At 63.5% G+C, this 19,785-nt stretch overlaps 1 protein-coding gene and 3 long non-coding RNA genes across 5 annotated transcripts; 2 read left to right on the forward strand and 2 right to left on the reverse strand.

Annotated features, from left to right (window-relative positions):
- The first annotated feature begins 2,109 nt into the window (after nucleotides 1–2,109).
- On the forward strand, nucleotides 2,110–6,033 carry VENTX (VENT homeobox). Its single transcript, XM_072972385.1, is given in 5 exon segments — nucleotides 2,110–3,061; nucleotides 3,553–3,838; nucleotides 5,043–5,203; nucleotides 5,271–5,517; nucleotides 5,520–6,033. Coding segments are annotated over 5 exon segments (1,335 nt in total). The 5' UTR covers nucleotides 2,110–2,545; the 3' UTR covers nucleotides 5,645–6,033.
- Nucleotides 6,034–9,637: 3,604 nt separating this feature from the next.
- LOC116278672 (uncharacterized) lies at nucleotides 9,638–10,474 on the reverse strand. The gene is made up of 2 exons (XR_004187975.2): nucleotides 10,391–10,474; nucleotides 9,638–10,302 (listed from the first exon to the last, which is right to left on the reverse strand). It is a non-coding gene; the product is annotated as an uncharacterized lncRNA (long non-coding RNA).
- Nucleotides 10,475–14,696: 4,222 nt separating this feature from the next.
- LOC140699497 (uncharacterized) lies at nucleotides 14,697–18,974 on the forward strand. Of its 2 annotated transcripts, none has more exons than XR_012077722.1 (3): nucleotides 14,697–15,261; nucleotides 16,179–16,241; nucleotides 18,253–18,974. It is a non-coding gene; the product is annotated as an uncharacterized lncRNA (long non-coding RNA). The 2 variants fall into 2 exon arrangements; XR_012077721.1 differs by having other exon boundaries at nucleotides 14,698–15,261; nucleotides 18,360–18,974.
- LOC140699498 (uncharacterized) lies at nucleotides 16,230–18,326 on the reverse strand. The gene is made up of 2 exons (XR_012077723.1): nucleotides 18,244–18,326; nucleotides 16,230–16,761 (listed from the first exon to the last, which is right to left on the reverse strand). It is a non-coding gene; the product is annotated as an uncharacterized lncRNA (long non-coding RNA).
- Nucleotides 18,975–19,785: the final 811 nt, after the last annotated feature.

The raw sequence follows: 19,785 nt of genomic DNA on the forward strand, positions 1-19,785 counted from the left end.
TTCTGACGAACTTACCTGCATGAGGTCATCCCAGCGTGGCCCAGCCCTGCCAGCCAGAGGCCCTCCTCGGCCTGGAGGATAGAGGGCCCCCGCCTGCAGAAGGAGATGTGCCCTTGGCTGGGCAGAGGTGGTGGGAATTACCTTGAGCCGGGACAGCCTCAGAGCCCACTGACTGGAGCAGGGAAGGCCTGCACACCCACTCTGGACTGCACCAGCCTCAGGGCCGTGGGCAGGAGGACCCCAAGTGAGGGCTGAGGAGTGGGAGGGGCCAGGGGAGCACCTGCCCCTGTTGGCCCACTCTGCCTGCCCTGCTGCATCCCCTGAGGGCGGAGGGAGGTGGACCCGGGAGGGAGGGAGGGCCACCGCTGAGGCTCCTCGAGGCAGCAGCAGACCTGGCCCCCTAGGAAAGAGGGGGTGTGAGGAACGGGCCTACCCAGACAGACCCACCGCTTCCCAGGCCATGGGAGAGCGTGGGGCTCTCTGCCTCTTCACACCTGGGGCCTGGGACTCCAACACCGCCCACCGTGTACTCTTCCCAAACTACCGCCCGGCAGGCGTGGAACGTGCCCACCACGCCCCCACACTGACACCTCCGGTCTCTGCCAGAAGCACAAGCAAGCCGCCTGGGCTCCTTGGGAGGGCGGGGGGGAGGAGCGTGAGGGGGCGTGGCGGCGGGGGAGGAGCCCACCCTGAGAGCGAGGGGCTGGGCTGAAGGGGCGGCCGTGGCGCCTGCTCTGCGAGAGCGTCCCGAGGCCACGCGGGCTGGAGAGATGGGACAGGAGGACAGCGATGCGGCCACCAGGGGTCAGCCTCACTTCTCACTCACACCTCCCCGGCTCCGATATGTCTGAAGGAGGGGCGTGGACAGTGGTCTTCGGAGGGGCAGGGCCTCCCCTGGCCGTCGTCCCCGCTGTCGGTGGAGGTGGCCTAGACGAGTGGGGGCCGTGATGGCTAGAACCCGGCGGGTCTCAGGACTTAAGCAGCTGGACCCCCGGAACCAAGTGCCAGACGCAGGGCTGGGGCCGCCGGAAGAGCCCGTTCAGGAGGAGGGAGTTGGCTCCGGTCGCGTGTCGGGGCGGGGCTGCAGGGCCACCCACTGCAGACGGGCCGGAGAGCGCGGGTCTCCCACTCCCGCTGGCCTCCACCCAGCCCGCTGCCCTCTGCAGGCGGGACGCGACTCTTCGGGCGCGCAGGTGCGGGTTCGGTGGGAAACCCCGCCTGCGCCGAATCATCCGGAGTCCTAGGAAGGCAGCAGAAGGGCAGCAAACCTGGTGGCCGGTCCCTAGCAGCTCCGGAGGCTGCTCCGAAGCCAAGTGAGGAAGCTGAGGCCAAACGTGGGTTACACAGCTTTTACCCGGCCAGGTGTAGAGGGAGGGAAGGGGGACCCCAGTGGACACGGGCGAGCCTGAGCCCCTCGCAGCCTGGCGGAAATGACCGCTGGGAAGAGGCGCCAACCTAGGCAGCGCCTGCATCTGGAGGGGAGGGCTCAGAGGGTGGGGCCATCTGACCTGCTGAGGGGAGGTCACCTTAGGACCCTGGAGGGGGAGGTTCAGATAGGGGCTGGGGAAGTGGAGGTGGGAGGGCCATTAGAGGAGGGTCCCGGAACAGGGAGGGAGCCGCCCAGTAGAGCTGGGGGATGGCTGCCAAGGATGGTTCCTGTGTGGGGCCAAGAGGCCAAGGGACCGGCCCTGAAAGGTTAGAAAGGAGGACACGCTAAAACTAGGTTTTGAAAGGCATGGTCCGTGTTAAAACCTGCCATTTCATAAATTAATGCTTTTAGCCGGGAGCGTACAGCTCAGTGGTAGAGATGCACCAGGTCCTGGGTTCAATTCCCAGTACCTCCATTAAAAAATACAAATAAAAACCTAAGTACCCCCCCCCAATTTTTTTAACTTGTAAATTAGTGCTTTTGAGCACATGATGAAGTAGTGTGCACCTTGAGCAGTCGTGGGGGGGTATTTATCCCCCAGGCCTCCACTGGGGTCCCTCCCGGAGGGCCTCCACGCAGCACCCTCTCCCAGCTCAGACGCTTTCGCCGGATTCTGAAACAGACACTGTCGCTGCGGAGCTGGAAGCATGCGCGCGGGCGTCCCTGGAGCAGCCCTGTGGCCGTACGACTTCCAGGACACCCTGCAGCCTCCCAGTAGACACCCCAGCTACACACAAGTGATTTTAGTCCCCGGCCTCACCCCGCCGGGTCCGGTGACAGAACTGAGCCGGCCCAAGGGCCAGAGGAAGAGCTGCGGTCAGGGCCTGCCGGTTCCCTGCTGTGTCCGGCTCCCGCATCACCAGCCCCGCCGCCCTGCCCCTCGGGCTCGAAGGCGGCGTTGGGGTGATAATTCGGAGGCGAAGCCCGCGGGGCCTTTGATGTCCGCGCGGCGGGGCGGGCGCGGAGGCGGCTTGGTGCTCCGCCTAGGCTGGCGCCGGCGCCCCCGGGAGTCGACGGTGCTGACTCCACCCGTCCCCTCGGAAACCCTGCGGCGGGCTGGGGGCCGACTCCGGCCGCCGGGGGCTCAGCGCGGACCCAGAGCCCGCGCTCCGGGGGATGCGGCTTCTGCCGGTTGGGTCCTCGCGGACTGCCCTGCAGTCACCTAGGACGCACCACGTGTCCGTCTGCCGGGTAGCACCGAGGAGACAGACGCGGTCCGGCCAAGGTCGAGGGAGAGGTCCTGCCCAGCCCTCCGCCTCCCCGCGGAGCACCGGCGTCCTAGGCCTAGTCGAGCCCTTCCCCGAGGCCAGTGGGGCGCCCGGGACGCGGACGCGGCCGAAGAGGAGTGAAGCGACCGCGGCGCCAAGGGCAGGGACCGGTGACCGTCCCCAGGCCGTCACCCCCTGCAGCTCCTATGGCACCAGAGTGAAACCCAGCAGAGAGATTGGGGGCGGCGAGGGAGAAGGGCCCACGGAGCCGGAGGGACCCTCTCTGACCAGCCCCTCCCACCCTGTCTGGCTCGTTGCCAGCCCTACATTCCTACGCAGCGGGGCCACCGGGTTGCAGCAGACAGGGCACTGGCCAAGTCCACGCTGTCCTGGGAGTGGCCATGGGGACCTCCAGCTCCCTCAGGTGTGCACATCCGTCACTGCAGACCCACGGGGACAAGGTGGCGAGCCAACCTGGAGAGAGGAGATAGCTCGGCACCCCATAGGACAAGCCCCCAGCTGGGGTGCTGGGTGGGAGGGGGCCACCCTAACCTTCCCACAGCGCAGGCCAGCGGGTGGGGGTGGGGGAGATGAAGGGATGTAGCAAGTCCCGGGTTACCACCTCTCCCCCAACTGTGGACCACAGCCCCGCCCTTCCCTCAGACATCTTGGAGCCGGGGAGGTGTGAATGGCCTCCTTTGTGCTTCTGAATTGAAGGCAATTAGGTGCTACTTATCTAGAGGGGTAGAAATTTGGGCCATCTACGAAAACCCGCCTCCACCCACCCACCTCCTCCTGAGCTTATAAGTGCAGCCCAGCCCTGCCAAACCTGAGGCAGACCCTATGCTCAGCCTGGCCCTGCCCCACCTGACAGACTGCGGACCCTGTTCCCAGCCCCCATCATCTGTCTTGCAGAGGATTCCGGCCAGGCCCCCACCATCTGTCCAGAGGAACTACCCAGCCATGCCTCCCTCCTCCGCCCTACCTGGTGGCTGCAAGCGGACCTCCAGCTTTGGCTCAGTGGACTGGCTCTCCCAGAGCAGCCACACAGGGCCGGCGCACACCTCCAGGCCTGCCGAAGTCTCCTGGGGGAGCCTGTCTGCCTCAGCCCAGGTGTACTGCAGAGGGGAGCCCCACCAGACTGTGGACATGGAGGAGGTGAAGCTCTCAGAAGTGTCTGCACCGGGGACGCCCGCAGCTGGTAGGTGTGGGGATGGGAGTCCGGGAGGGGGGTCAGAAAGAGGGTCACGCCCCGGCCACATCCGTGTACCCTGGTCATCAGAGGGACATTCTTGCCAAGGCTGAGGCTTAGAGTGGAGTCTGACACCTCCTGCAAGTGAACGCTTCCCCTGGGAAGCAAAGGCTACAACGGGGGCCTTCCTTGCTCAGCCCCCGGGCCTCCTGGGGCCGGCCCACCGGCGCAGTGAGCCACTGCGCCTACACTAGCACTTGGTGCCTGTGACTCAGGCTCTGAGATGAGCCCGTGGGGTGCACCTCTGCAAGAGGGCCGTGGGGAAGTGCGTCTCACCAGCTCATTCAGAGGGGTCTTGGGCCCTGCCTGCGAAGCTGGCGCCCTCCTTTGCCATCTAGACTGCGGCCGGTTCACCGGCTGATGGGGGGCCTGCAGGCTTGCTTAAGGGCAGCCACGGCCTGGATGCCATTTGCTCTCCTGTGGTTTCCAGACTCGATGGAACCCTTTGTCGTTGGCTAAGACGTTCTTAGTCTGTCTTTCAGTCCTTGTGAGTTAACGGCTGTTTTTAGGTTTCAAGTGGCCAAAAGTGGGGTTGATATTATCTGTAAGTTTTTATTTTAAGAAAAAGTTTAAATGATGACCATGGGGACTTCGTCGCCTCCTGGGGGGCGCTAGTGCTCCCTGCATGTCCTGACTGAGCTATTAGGAGAACAGGCCTGCCTGAGACACACGGCTGGTGGTGACAGAGCCTGGGTCTCAGGGACGGGTACACCCGAGGCAGAACTCGTGAGAAGGCTTTCCGAGGATTTTGGGCCTCTGCCTGGGGTGGGCTTCGGCCCCCATGGCCACCCACCCCACCCAGCGAGTGGGAGTTCCTTGTCTGCAGGCAAAACACACTGCTTTCTGGAAGGGACTGCGCATCCCAGGCAGAGGGTGAGGGGCCGGCGTCAGAATTGCTGTCCGCTCTGTTGTCTTCTTGCCAACGTCCACGTTTCTGGGCCCCATTCCACTCTTGAGCTGGAGGGGGAGTGGCTCTCCTTGACCCAGCAGGACGGCGGAGCAGGATGGGCTGTTCTCCGGAGAGAGGCGGGGGCGGGGGGGCTGCTCTCCCCGAGGCCCCAGCTACCATCCACAAGCACGAAGTCTGTCCCCACTTCTCCCACCGGGCAGCACTTCCAGCCAAATGGATTGGGTGCCCTTCCGTCCCCCTCAGGGCCGAGCAAGGAGGCGGACGGCACGCGGGCTCCCCGCATGCGCACGGCCTTCACGGTGGAGCAGGTCAGCGCCCTGGAGAGCTCCTTCCAGCACCGCCGCTACCTGGGGCCCCTGGAGCGCCGGCGGCTGGCCCAGGAGATGCAGCTCTCCGAAGTGCAGGTGAGGTGGCCGGCAGGCAGGGTGGTGGCCTGTGGCCGCCCCCTCTCTGATCTCACTTTCCCCACAGGTAAAGACCTGGTTTCAGAACCGCCGAATGAAGCACAAGCGCCAGCTGCAGGACTCCCAGCTGAGTCCACCCTTCTCCGCACCCCTCCACCCACCCCCTGCCCTGCACAGCCGCCTGCAGCTGCTTTGCCCTTGGGCCTCCTTGCCTGGGCCCCCAGCTCTGGTCCAGCCTCTGGGCTCTTTCTGGTGTCCCCGAGGGGTGAAACCAGCCTCCCTGGCTTCAGTGTGGGCCTCATGCAGCAGGCAGCCTCCAGTGTGCTGCCTCCGGTGTGCTGCCTCCCGGACCCTGGGGGCTGGGTGCACACACTGAGCCCAGCTTTGTCCAGGGGAGCCTGGGGCCTGTGCGCCCCACCAGCGACTGGGGATGCCTTTTGAGGAAGGGAGGCAGCTGACGCCAGGGCTGCGGTGTATCAGATGTGCTGGGTGTGCGCAGCGGTACCTGGCATCTGCCTGGAGAGACAGCCCGGTCTGTATTTACACCACTGTGATGTCCTGGCGTGGGCCTGTGCCCCCCCAGCGGTGGGGCCTGCAATTGGCCCCGCCTAAGACTGGGGATTTATAGCTGAAGACATTCTGAAGCCTATTCCCCTCTGAAAAGTGCTGAAGGGTTGGCGTGGAAAATGTTGGGTCGGCGAACAGTCGGAAGCCAAGCGCGCTGTGCCGCGTTGGGCTCCCACACAACAAAGGGTAACTTACTCAGCTCAAGGGGCTGGAAAACTGGCTTTCCAGTTGGAAAAAATAAAGGTGGAGTCTGTCTTACGCTATATGCTTATAGGCTTTGTGTATGAAAATGAAACCTGACAGGACTGGGGGGAGCAGTGAAGGCATCTGGGGTTTGAGTTCCGTGTTAACAATGACCCCGAAGCTAGAAACCAGAAAGGGACAGAGATGATCAGTTTGCCTCTGAGAAGCTACACCCCGGTGGTGACGGTCACCTCCCCGTTTCTCCGGAGCACATGCGAGCCAGGGACTGCATCCCGTCCATGCTGTCTTGCCCCCTCCCTTGGTGAAGAAAGGCTCGGGGAGCCGGAAACCCCCCACACCCCGAGCTGTCCTCACCTGCAGGGCAGAGCCTCTGTGCCTGCCTCGGTGCAGCAGCCCCAGCAGAGAGCAGGCGGCTCCGGCATCAAGTCCGCAAATGCCCAGGAGCGGGAGAGAGTGGGCCCCTCCCTGAGGCTCCCCGAGGCAGTGCTGTCGTCACCGGAAGGAGAAAGCCCACCAGTGCAAACCTGTTGGAGGGTTCCGATGGTGCGCACCGAGTTCAGATGCCCACCGTCATCCACGGCATCCCAAGGGCGTCTGTGCCACGTGGGTGACTGGTGAGCAGGGTGGGGGGTGCTGGGGGACCCACCGCAAAAGGCCAGTTCAGAGAACCCAGGTGTGCAGATAGGAAGCACGCTTTGCAGGGAAGAGCAGGTGGGTTGAGGACGGAGGCAGGTGGCCGGGGAAGGGGCTGTGACAGGGAAACTTGGGGCACAGCTGGGGAGGGTGTGTGCCCTGAGGCCTGTCAGGGAGGAGGGGCACCCTGAAGGCTCCCTCCCGCCCACTGTGGAGGGAGGGTTCTAAGCAGAAATTCTCCATCCGAGGAGCAGAGTCTGGGTGTCTGAGAACAGAGCCAGAGGCAGGGCAGGGGCTGGTTTGAAGCTTTCGAATTTGGGGGGACGGAAGCAACTAGATTTACTGATTTTTTTTTTACTTAACAGAGGTGCTGGGGATTGAACCCATGACCTTATGCATGGTAAGCATGCGCCCTACCACTGAGCTATACCCTCCCCACCACCACCTCAGAGCTTTTGAATTTTGGCCACGTTCCCAGCACGTTGTGTGGGGTTGTTGACCTATCACTGCTGCAGGTTATGTGAGAGAGATGGGGCTTTTACAGTCCTGTTGAGCCATTTATTCAGGATTTCTTGTGAGCTCAGGATTTGCTTAAACACATACTGTTCAGGCTTGTGTGGCTTCATCTATTGTAACCTTAAAACAAAACTGGATTTTCTCTGCCCCTAAAAACTTGAGCAAATGTCAGATTGTCCCATTACTTACAAATTGCCCAGGGGTTCGGGGGATTCTCTGAGTGTGCGGTCACCCTCACTCCCAGGAACCGGCCCCCCAGGGACTTTGGGCATCACTTGTCGGCAGCCTCTGCCCACTTCTGGGAAACTCAGCCCAGGGCGTCCTTCCCTCCTGCTGCCCAGACAGGCTGGGGGCATGGGGTCCCCTGAGCCTGACTGGCGCGGTAGAGCCAGCTTCACCTCATAGCACGGACAGGGTGGAACAGAATCACCTGTGAAAATCTTGCCAAAAGCCTAAATCCCAGTTTACAGGAACTAGGCACTTAGCGTGGACGCCGGCTGGGGCCTGCCCTGGTGGACCTTGAGGAGGAACCTGATGGGAAAATAGCTGCGAAGCCTGGGGTGGGCAGGCTAGGAGGGGCAGTTAGGGGGGTGAGGTCCAAGGGCTCTGCCTGGTGGCGCTGGGGTGCTCGCCTGCCTTTGTGTGGGAACAGGACCCACAGTCTGCTGGGCCTCGTGCCTGAAACATTCAGAAGGCTCAAGATCAGCACAGTGCAGCACGCGCTGCAGAATGCGGGCGGCTGAACCAGCCGGGGGCTTACGGGGTGCCTGCTGGACTTCCCACCTTTCTGTCTGAAATCATCAGACGAAGTGGCTGCACGGGACGGCTGGGATGCTGGCCCCGCCCCTTCCCAGGGCCAAGCATGTGAGCCACCCAGTCCTTGGCACCCTGGCTATGAGCCCCAAGGTGTGGGTCAGGGACCCACCCTCTCAGCCAGGCCGCCCCCGCCAGCCCCACAAGCAGAGTGGAAATTGTGGACTTGCTGAAGAGATGCAGCCCCCCAAGCCTCTCTTAGGGGCGTGGGAAAGACCCAGCCCCACAACCCCAACCCAAGACAATAAAAATCTGACACTCTCCACCCTCAGCCCAGCTCAGCAGCACCCGGTGGCAAAGGGCCTGCCGCCCCCAGGACCACATCCAGGAGCCAGGACCGGGAGGACGAGGGCACACGAGGCTGGGGCTGCACGCAGGCGCCCCACCACCCAGGCCTCCGAAGCTGGAAGGCTGGGCCTCATCCCTCTCCCAGGCCATTAAGGCCCCCGCTCCCAGTCTGGCAGTTGCTGAAAGTGGCAAGGGGGCAGGTGGAGGGAGATCCCTCCCCAGGGAGGCCACGGTGAGGCTTGAGGGACAGGCTTGTTCACCTGGAGCCCCTGGAATCCCACCCCACCATCAGTGGGTCAAAGGTCCCCCCCAGGACTGATGGCCTGTAGGGGTGTCACCTGGCATTTCCAAGGGCCTCCCAGCCCCAATCCTGGCGCCGGGCTGCCTCTTCCTGCCCCTCAGCTGAGCCAGAGCTGACACAGGATGCACAGGACTTCTCTGCCCAACCTCCCAGGCCTATCTCCCTGCCTGGGAGCTGCCCACAAGGGACCCTGCCCCTGTGGCGAGGACATGTCCAGAACCCAGGGAGGACACGCCCCAGCCAGGTGGCAGTGACCCTGAGGGGTTTCCCTCTCTGGGCCCAGGAACCATGCCCTGCAGCTGCCAACAGAAGGATAATGGTACAGAGCAAGGCAGATCCATTGGCTCCCTGGATCCAGCCGTGCCTGCAACCCACCTGTCTCCCCACCACAGGGAACACAAGTGTCTGGATCAGTGCTGCTGTTGCTCGTACACTGAGGGTGTTGTGACAGCTGCTTCTTTTCAGTTCTTTCCGGGGTCCCATGGGGAGCCTCACCAGCAGAGCTAGCCCCCAGCGCCCTTCTGGCATTGCAGGCGTGGGCGGCTGCCTGAGCAGGGAGGGCCTCGGGGGCTGCCCACCCTGCTTGCCGTGCCTGCTGCAGGCCCAACCCCCTTCCGTCACCTTCCGCAGGAGCTGCGGCTCTCTGGAGGAGGTGCAGCCCGGCCTGGGGCTGCCGCTGCTAAAAGGACCTGTCGACCTGTCGACCTGTCGAAGATCTGCTTGCTGGGCGAAGAGCCTGACAACCGCTGTTCAAGCTCCCAGTTCCCAGGGCTCCCTCTGGCCCTTTTCCTACAGCAGGGAGTTAGGACCCACAGGCTCCGGGCCAAGGTGCTCCCACCCAGAGCAGCAGGCCAGGCCCCAGGCAGTGCTGCTGGGCGGGCTGTGTCGGGCACTGTCATGCCCTGGGCGTGTCCTGGTCCCCTGACCCTGGTCATCAGAAAGGTCATCAGAAAGCCCCCCGCCGGCCCCCCAGCTGTTGTGTCGTTTCATTCCCTCATGTGTACGTGTTTTTTATTAAGTCCCCTCAAGACCACCGGTGTGACCCCCAAGCAGCCCAGACGAGCTGCAGCACACATGGTGGAGGCGCCAGCTGTAAGGTTTCCACGCTGCGGTTCACACAGAATCAGCTTTATTGGTTTTTCTGATCAGAAAATCCACTCAGACTCATCATCACAAGTGCAGTGACGCTGTCGGAAGCAGCTCCCCCCCAACCCCTGACAGTCGCTCCTCCCCCAGCTTTTCGGCACATCAGACCCTCATGGCTCCACATCCAGACTCAGACCCACCCCCACCCCACCCCTGCTCCACGGTGGCCCCAGGGGACTGTCCCAGCTCCTGTTCCGGCACCTTCTGTAACTCTTCAGGGCGTCCCCAGCGAGAGTCACCACAGAGCTGGGATCTGCACAGCACCCCCCACCACGTGGGGGCGCAGACCAGCCGGTGGGTGGGGCTGGACCACGCCGTCCACTGCTCCAGGGCACACACAGAAACAAAGATTACCCACTCCCCCAACCCTGGCCAGAGAAGGAGGGCCAGGACCCCCTTGCCTCGGGGTCCCGGATCCTACGTGAGGGATGTGGAGGCAGGTCCAGACACAGGTTGGCGGCCGGAGCAGGCTCTGCGGGCGGGAGGACCTCGCCGCCCCGTTTTCCCATGCCCTACACCTCTTTAGGCCCGACCCTCAAAGAAGTATATGCATAGGAAAAAGGAACAGCGAGCAGCGTGCTGCAGGTCCCGGGAGGGTCCGTGCGGGGTCCGCGGGGTCCGTGGGGACGGGCTGTGGGAACAGAGGCCTGTGGGTGTGAGCAGGGCGGGCCGAGCCGGCCTGAGGAAGAGGCAGGGAGGGCGCCTGGCCTCTGCCTTACCTGGTCAGCCTCGGTGTCCGGGTTCTCAGGGGCCGGTGGGGCGAGCGGAGCCTGGGAGCGCAGAGGAGAGTCCGAGTGCAGGTCCCGGAGCTCTGCCGCAGCCGGCCGTGCGCCGCATTTATGCCACACAGAGGCCTTGGCGGGCGGCGCACAGAGCAGCGGCTGTCACATGTGGTCCAGGGCCACGCTGTGCCAAGGACCCCGCCACCCCCGCACCTGCAAGATTGGGGCACAAAGAGCTGCTGTGAGCAGGGTGCTGGGCCTCAGCCCTGGGGCAGGCTGGCAGCAAGGCCCCGGGGCCTGGGGGCTGCAGGCCGAGACCTGGGACCAGGCCAGCGCTGGCCGCAGCCTCCTCCAAGCTTATCTCCCAGTGCGCTCCTGCTGCGTCATGGCCCAGAAGGCACACGCGGGGGCAAAAGCAGCATCGGGGGCCGCATCTCTCCCCTCCCAGCCCGCCTCCCAGCTGGGGGATGGCAGGGCCTCCAGCCTGTAGCCCAGGCACGGAGCCCCAGGACCCCTGCCCCAGGGAGGCTGCCTGGGCCTAGGGCTGCCCAGGAGTCCAGAGGATCTGGTGTGAGAGCCCTTCCAGGCCTACACTGCCTGATGTGGGTTCAGCTCTGCTCCCAGGGCCCTGCTGGGAAGACTGCAGGACAGGCGGGGGAGACAGCTGTGGGGACCGGTGATCAAAGACCCAGGGCTTCCCAGAGAGACACACACAGACACTCTCCCGCTCAGGTGCCCCAGGCCCAGGGGTCCCAGGCAGGACAGCTCAGCTCCCTGCCCATGTGTGGAAACTGGTGCCCAGTCAGTACCTGCTGGATAGCAAACAGCTGGGTCCATGTGGACGTGCCCACCACTCTGTTCACAGAAATTCCTGACCTGTGGGGAACGGCAGAGGTGGTGGCCTGAGTCTGAAACGGATCGACCATCAGGTCCCCCACCTGTCCCCTGGGTCCCAGGGGGCCCTCCCATGCAGCACCCACAGCCCTCTGCCCTCCTCCACTCCAGGGGTGGCCTGCACCTCGCCCTTCTTGACTGGGGAGTCCAGAGAGTCCACTGGCCCTCCCTCCCTTTGCCCTGTAGCCGGCTCTGAGGTGCACGTGTATGTGTCTGTGTGTCTGTGTGTCTGGGTGTCTCTGTGTGTGTCTGTGTGTGGTGTGTGCAGCGGCCCCTCGGGCTCTCACCCCACCTGTGTGTGGTTGGGGGCTGTTGTATCAAACCTCCACCGAGGGGTGGGCTCCTGGACGGACAAAGGCTGGGGAGGGTACAGGAGGACGTGTGAGGGAAGCGAGATGAGAGAGACCACCCGTCCCATGGACACACCAGGGACCCTGCTGGCCTGGCCCAGTCCTCCTGACACACCCCCACCATGGCTGAGCCCACTGGGGCCAAGGGTATGACTGAGAAGCTGCAGATCCCGGGTTGGGCGGACCATGGCCAAGACCCCTGCTCCTGCCAGGAGCTCATCCTCCAGTGATGGGTGCGGGGCCATGAAGACCCCAGTGGGCAGCTTCTCGGGGCTCTCCTGGACAAGCAGGAGGGGCTGGAGCAACCTCTGGGCTGGATGCCCCCTGAAGGGGCTGTCAGACCCCAACCTCAGCCGAGGAGGGTCAGGGTGGGACCCTCAGTGGAAAAGGAGCCCCTGGAGAGCTCAGAGGCCCTGGGGGGCCACCTGCTGAGTCTCAGGCTGGTGAGGGAGGCCCCCCACTCCAGTGGCAACTCCAGGACCGTCTCCTCGGGCCTCTGGTCTCTGAAGAACCACTCAGGGTCCTGCTTCCCACAACCCGGGCCCCATCCTGAGCCTCCATCTCCATCAATGCTGCCTCCCTCGGCTTTTGGGAAACAAACTTGTGCGCTTGACCTCGGGCCGCTCGAGTGGGTGGTGGGTAGCGGGCAGGAAGGAGCAGATGGACAAAGACAGGAAATGATGGGAATGATGCGGACGTCCTAGACGGCGCTGACCTTTGGGTTCTCTGCTTGTTCTTCTTAACCATCTCTTCCTGATTATTACATCAATGCCTGCTAGTTAAAATCCACTTTTAAAATCCAGAAAGGCATAGAGAGACCATGACAGGCAGGGGTGGAAGCTGAGCCTTTCTGGCCCGGCCCCTGGGTCTCCCATGTGTTCTGCATGCCACCACCTGAATCCTCTGCCTCCAGCTTCCTCCCCAGTGTTGGAGGCCAAAGAGCTCCTGGCGGGTGGGCAGCCGGGGCCCTGCCAGCTGAGCCTGGGGGTTTGTATGGGAGGTCGGCTATGGGGAGGGGGCTGGACTGAAGGCCACAGGGAGCCAGGCTCTGGCATGGCAGAGTCTGTGTCCGGGTAGAGCTAGTCAGAGGGAGGAGGAGGCTGAGGGGCTGGGCCCTCAGTGGAGGTTCCCCCCCGGCCAGAGCCCCTGGAGTGCCCACACCCTCAGGTTGCAGTCCCTCAGCCCCCTCAGCCCCCTCGGAGGCTTGCACTGCAGATCCGGATGTGAACTCAGGGCCAGATTCCACCAGGAGCTTCCTCCCCTAGGAGGGCCCCAGCCGGTGGACTCGAGGCCCGCTTGCTGCCCGGCAGGTGCACCTCAAGTGACTGCCTTGCCCGAGCTGCCGCACCGCCCCTCGGCGCTTTGAGCAGACCCCAACCCCAGAGCAGGATCTCAGGCCCCAGGGCAGCTCCACCCTGCACACTGGCCGCAATGCCCACGCCCAGCTGCCCAGGGGACCCTGGTGGACTTCTCTAGGAGCTGACTGGACAGGACAGGCTGGGTGCAACCACCACCCCAGGCAGTGAGGATGGTCCCCACTGGGCAGACAGAGGCTGGATGCCAGAGAGGTGGATGAGGGGCCAGGCTCCCGTGGAGTCCTGACCACCACTCCGGGGCCGCCAGTCAGATCCCCACCCAGGAACCCTTCCCACCTGCCAATGTCTGGGAGTCCACATGGGCCCGGGCACTGTGTCCTGATCCCTGTCACCTGGGGCAGGGCCCCCTGCGGGGTCCAGCCAAACCCTGGGCACCAAAGACCCCAAGAGTGGCCCCCAGAACACAAAACTGACTGGGCCTGGCCCTCCCTCGCCCACGAGACAGAAAGTATACTTGCTGGCCGGGAGGACGTGCTTGGCGCGGAGCTGACTGGTGATAAGGGGTGTCCTTCAGGACCGCGCCTCCTCCCTGCACTCCGTGCCTGGCGGGGCTGAGGGTGCTGCAGCTGTCCGCTCAGTTCAGGGTGCGGCTTGCTGCCCCTAGAAGGTGCCTGCCTTTAACCCTTGGTGGGTTCTGCCAGCCCACTCCAGAGAGGGCGGACTGTGGAACCAAGCCCTGTCTCTGCCCTGCTCCCACACTGCCTGCACCCCCGGGAGTCACCGCAGCTCCCTGGGTTATGATCCACTGATTCTCTCCACCCCAGGGGCAGGCAGGCTGGGTCAGTGGCCCCGACAGTGGCACAGCTGAGGCCTGGTGGCAGCTCACCACAGCTGTGCTGTGTGAGTCCACCCCTGGCCTCAGTGTCCCTACCTGCCAATGGAGGCCTTGCAAATGGCCGTGCTCTCTGGAGGCGTCAGGTTAAAGCGGCAGTGGCCCTGCGACACGGCAGCTCTAGATGTCTGGCCGAGGGGGTGGAAGCACTGCCCCGATAGACTGGAAACCTCTCCAAGGCCCCCGTGCAGAGAAGCAGGGGAAAACCCAGGTGGCCTGTCAGCCACGTAGACTGTAGCCAGGGGGACACGGCCATGGTACAAATTGTGAAGTTTATCTGAAACTGGACTTTAACTGGGTGTCCTGAATTTTAATTTCTAAATCTGGTGTCCCTACACCCTGTGTGTGGAGGGGGCGTGGGCTTGAAGAGGCAGGTGACAGGACCCAGGTCCGGGCCAAGATCCCGGCGGGCGGCCCCTGGAGACTTCAGGGCACGGGGCTTCTGGAGTCCAGATCCTGAGCCGGGCAGGCTCGTGACCAGCGTGACGTGGGCAGAGGCCCCTGCAACCCTGGGCCCGTGGGAAGCTGGGTGGGTGCTGGGTCCCCAAGACGGGGCACAGGCTGGGCCGTGCAGGGAGTTAGCAGCTCTGAGGGTCTGGCGGGCCAGCGGGAGAGGCCGGAGGGGCAGCAAGGAGTTAAGCAGGGCCTGGGACCTTCCCTCTGCGTCAGAGTTTCAAGGCTGCGCCTCTGTGACTCCCTCGCCGGGGAGATAATCTTGGCTTATGATGTTTTCTTTCTCCTCTCCGGGTGTATCCGGGGCCCTCCCCCGCCAAGGGAACGTTCTTCCACCCTCCAAGGCCACGGCGTGGATGGCCCTTCCCAGGGCACCCCGACCCGAGGGAGGACTGTGGCCACCTTGTCCAGACTGCTGAGCTGGCATAGCACCTGGCCCAGAGCTGGGAATGCGTGCACACACGTGCCCACTCCCCCTGGGTCAGACCCCAGGCTCAGCCCAGGTCCCCAGCCCCTGGCCTTGGCCCCAGCACGGTCACCACTGCCAACAACTTGGGGTGGAGGTCTCTTTCTCACTGAAGGCCCCAGTGAGGGCTGGGCCTTGGGTTTGGGGAGGGGCCAGTCACTCTCAGGCCTCTCCCCTCAGTAGGTGCCCCCGGCCCCATGGTCTTCTGCGTCCTCAGCCTGATGACCCCTGGGGAAGATGCCTCTCCTCAGGCCGGCTCAGCGTCCCTGACCCAAGGCCCCTGGGGGTCCCCGCAGCTTCCGGAGGACCCTCAGTAGAGACCTGGGTGGGGTCAGTCCAGGGTTGCGAGTGCTGAGGGGCACAGGTCACGTCCTGCCTCCACCAGCCTGGCCCCCACTTCGCTGAGGAGGAAACCAAGGCCCAGATCTACAGGGAGAGTCTCGCTGCCCAAGGACCTGGGCCCGCCAGGGCCAGAACCAACACCCTCTCAGCTCCAGGTGCCTCCCAGGGACCCCTTCCCACTCTCCTGGTTGACGGAGAAGCCGCATGGCCTGGCTGGGTGGGTGGGTGCTGTGGGGGCACAAGCAGCCCACGGGACTCACTGCCCCGACCTGGGGGAGGGCGGGGGAGGCTGAGTGGACCCTGAATCTGTGGACGGGCTGGGCTGGGGCTGACCTGTCGTGGCTGCCAGGGCGGAGGACCGTGTGGGAGGGAGGCCTGAGACCCTCCTTCTCCAGGCAGCCTTGGATCTCAGACGAGACCCAGGCCGGAGGGTCGGAGCCGGGGACACAGGCAGTGGGAACAAAGTGGGAGCCCTGGGGGCTGAGTGTGCACGCATGTGTGTGTGAGGGCCTGCGGGTTTGGGGTGGCGGCCTTGCAGTGGTGAAGGGGGGGCAGGGGGCAGCGAGGGCCACTTGGTCTCTCCTGAGAGGGTGGGCTTTCCTCTGAGAGCCCAGGGAGGGCTGGGCACCCACTGGCCAGTGGCCCAGCCTGGCTGCACACAGGGCCAGGGTGCCCCAGGGCCAACGGTCCAGGTGATGACACTGTGGGGCTGCCCAGTCACGCCACAGCCTACCCTCATCCTGCGTCTCCCCTGCCTGCCCTCCTTGGCCTCCCGGCTCGCTTGAGGGATGGAGTCGGGCCACAGAGAGCAGGTTCTACTTCATCTCACGTGTGGCCTGTTACGCTGTGAGGGAGGGACAGGGACACACACAAACCCCCCGAACGTGCAGTGGGTGGAGCACAGAGGGGTCTGGGCCTGGGGTCCCCACGCCTCCCCTGGGGCGAGGCCAGGGCTGCTCTGGCCTCTGACCCCCCACAACCCTCTCCTGGCCGGTGGTTCCACTTTTCCTGGTGGGTGAGGCACAGCTGGTGGCCAAGAGGGAGTCTCTCTTAACGAGTGTATCCTTTTCAGAGTCCACAACGGAGAGGGATTTCGAGGACACACGGGAACCAGCAGCAAGACTGCATCTCACAGGCAAGCGTGTTAGAACCACTATTCCCATTTCTCCCAATTACAGAACAGCACAGAGCGACTACAAGTGTGACGGCTCTGCCCCCGCAGGCGGTCACGTAGCTGTTTTCCACCTGCCCCTTTTCCGGGCATCTTTCTACTACTTTCTACATGTTGGCCACGTCCCTTCCACAGGCCCCGAGGCTGGTAGGCAGGCAGGGTTTGAGGCCGAGAGAGGTCCCGCCCTGTGGTGGAGGCAGGCAGCGGGCCCCGCCCAGGGGTGCTGCGAGGGCCCACCCGCCTCAGGGCGCGGTCACTGGAGGGAGAATCCTTGTCCAAGTGTGCTCCTGTGTCCTTTCCCGCGCATTCTTGGTGCTTTTAAATACTTTCAGTCAGCTCACTCGAAGCTTTGAGCTAACAGGCTGTTCCACGAAAACCTTCAAGTCAGTTTTACAGAAGCAGGTGGTCTGGCCACCTGGCCACCAGCTCCTAATCTTTTGTCAGTCCGCTTTTCACACCTCCTGTGCATCCAGGGTGTTTTCCCCTGAAAAATGTGTCCTGGGTGTTACAAAATATTGACCACACGAAGAAGATACTTTGGCTGCCCAAGGAGCACACATTGGTGCCCCTTCCAGCTCAGAAGCAGCCTCTGACAGCCCAGGGAGCTTGGCTGCTGGTTGGACACCCACCGCCCTCTTTTCTGGAGTTCTGAAGTGCTTCCTCAGCCATGCCCAGGACGCCTGCTCGCTGGCTCTGCCTTCACAGTGTGCCCAGAACCCACTTCTCAGATCTGCTCTGCTCTGTCCCGGCCCTCGTCCCGCGAGGCTATGGGGGGCCTCCCTGTCGCCCGGTCCCCTCAGCACTGGGGCAAGGGTGACCTGCCCAGCCCCTCCTTCTCCCCCAGGGGAAGCCCCTTGGTGACTCCCTAGCCCACCCGCAGTCCTGGGTGGGGAGCCCTCCGCCCTGGCTCTCTGCCCAGAGCCTGTGCACCGGCTGCTCCTCTGTCTGAACCACCAGCCCCTCATTTCTTCACACCTCTACTCCAGAGTCAGGCTTGGCGGGCTTCCGAGGCCCCCACTCTCAAACGTCAGGCTCCCACCCGGGCCCCGCGGCTCCCCTATTCATCCTGCTCTGTGAGCTCCTGGCCGCTGGAGGGCCTGTGCTGCGCAGGACACGGAGCCGCCAGTGGGGGTGGTGCTTCCCCGCAGGTCGGCCTGGCCCCACACGGCCGGGCGGAAGGGACTTTCCTGCTGTAGCTGGAGTCACGTGGGAGTCCTGGGCCACCTCAGCCTGGAGCCCTTTGAGGCACGTCCACAGCAGCGCTGTGTCTGGCCCGGACGTGGTCAGTGCCTCCCCAGCCTCTCTCACTCACTCAAAACACAACACTCATGAAAACCAATGTGCAAAGACGAGCTGGCGAAGGGGTGGCAGTGGGGGCAGTGGTAGGGGGGCCGAGGGCTCCCACGGGGTGGAGACCGCGTGTGTTTCCGTGTTTGCTGCCTACACTGGGGCTCGCATCACGGCCAGAGCACTGCCTGCCCTCAGTCAGGTGGCTGGAGGCCTGGAAGGTTTCTGGCTGGCGTGGGAATTTGCGTGAAGCCCTCAAGTCCTTCTGGGGCAGAAAGGTCGCAAGGAAGGCCTTGCCAGACGCCAGGTAGGTAGTTATCAGCCTGCATCACTGTGGGTTGCCGATTTTTAAGGAGCAGGAGGTATGATTTCTGCCCTGGCCACGTGGGGGCACCCTTGGGCCAGCCCGGTGGGGCTTCGAGGGTGGTGGCAGGGTGCGGCCGCCTGTGGGCACGTTTGCTTTCCCGTTTACTAAGGAGGAAGTGAGTAGTCCAGGCTCCCCACTGATCACAGCCCCCCGGCGAGCGGGTGGAGCTGGTGCACGAGGTGTGGGACCCGCCAGCCCCACACACTCACTTGCTGGCCCAGTGGGTTTCTAATCACCAGCTCACGTTCACACCTCTGTGCCTCCCAAGGTTTTCCCCTTAAAAATGTTTTTAAATTGTTATGAAATATTTACCACGTGCAGGAGGATCTGCCACACGAACCCCCGGCTGGAGACCCAAATGAGCGTCGCGTCTGCTTCCTGGACCGGGGATGGCAGGCTGACGCTTCTTTAACCCTGTTCATTCCCAGCGGACTGTTTCTTTGCCGCATGGTTTACAGCAGGAGGACGCTGGAGTGACCTGACCGAAAACCAGACACTAACTGGAGCCCGATGCCAGCAACGGGGAGGGGCTGGTGGCGAGTGACAAGAATGGGTCGGGGTGGCCTCAGGCTCTCCTGGAGGCTGACTCCTGAGGAAGAGCCTTGAGCTGCAAGAGAAAGGAATCCTGGCCCTCAGTGAGACCGGAGGGAAGGGGGCAGGGCGCAGCCATTCAAGGAATGACAGCAATTAACACCAAAATGGTGGAAGGTTCAACCCCCAGTAGGCCTTGAGGATTGAGATGGCGGGAGGTTTGACTTCCAGGAGACCTTGAGCTTCATTACACGCTCATTGTAGTGTATTAACATGGCAAATGACGCTCCCACAGGTGCCATGACAGCGGCGAGGCTGACCATAAAGTGTCGAGGAGCGGGCGGTGGCGCAATTCCTGGGAAGCTAGCCCCTTCCCCAGGGCAGACAGAATGGTCCCCCCACTCGCTGGCATGTTAGCCTGAGCACCCAACCCCCACACCTCGTGGCCTTTCTAAAACAGCCTGCATTCTGTGCAGTACGTACCTCTAAATAAATCTGCTTTTGGCTCCCTCTTCAATTCTTTCCTGCGTGAAGCCAAGGACCCACACTTGGTGGGGCACGTCCCAGGGACCCAGCCCAGCCCTGAGACACAGCCCTCCTCTGGCCCCACGTGTTTTCCTGCATCAGGGCTTCTGCACTCAGACCCGCCTGGAGCCCCTTGCTCTGCCTTCACCTCTGGACGCAGGGACCCCTCTCGTGGCCGCTCACGTGGTTCAGCACTTTCCATGTCAGAGGCGGTGGCCTGGGGAGTCTGATGGGCTCCCAGGGGCTCTGAGCCTGGGCGTCCTCTGCGTCCGGCCACCTCAGGAAAAGGCAGACACTTAAGCAGAGCACATGGTTCCGGGGCATGGGACGCGCTGGCCTGGCCCCTCGTCTGTCCCCCCTGAGCCTCCAGGCCTGGTCTCCCCCTCAGTAGAGTCATGGCCACGTCAGCATGGCTTCTCAGAACTGCAGCTGACAGAACGTCTCCTAATGTCCTTGTCTTGGCAGGGTTGGAGACCCAGGCCCGAGCCCACTGCCCAGGGGTGCAGGGGAGCCACGTGCCTTCACCCTCAGTAGTGGGGCCCTCCTGTGGCTGGGGCCTGTTGGGCCCTTTAGTCCGCCCAGAAGCCTGCAGGCAGTGAGCACCCCCAGGGCCTGGAGTGCAGGGTCTAAGACCCAGTGAGTCTGTCCCCAGGGGAGCACCCTGTGGCCTGCACTGTGCGGGGGTCCTCCCTCCTTAGAGAAGGATCCAGAAGCCTTTTGGGTCTGAGGTAGTGCTGGCCTGATCAAGAGGTCAGGAAAACCTGGGCGGGGTGGGGACCCCCATGGCTGCACCCCCAC

This window comes from Vicugna pacos, chromosome 11, assembly GCF_048564905.1.
Source record: "Vicugna pacos chromosome 11, VicPac4, whole genome shotgun sequence".
NCBI lineage: Eukaryota > Metazoa > Chordata > Mammalia > Artiodactyla > Camelidae > Vicugna > Vicugna pacos.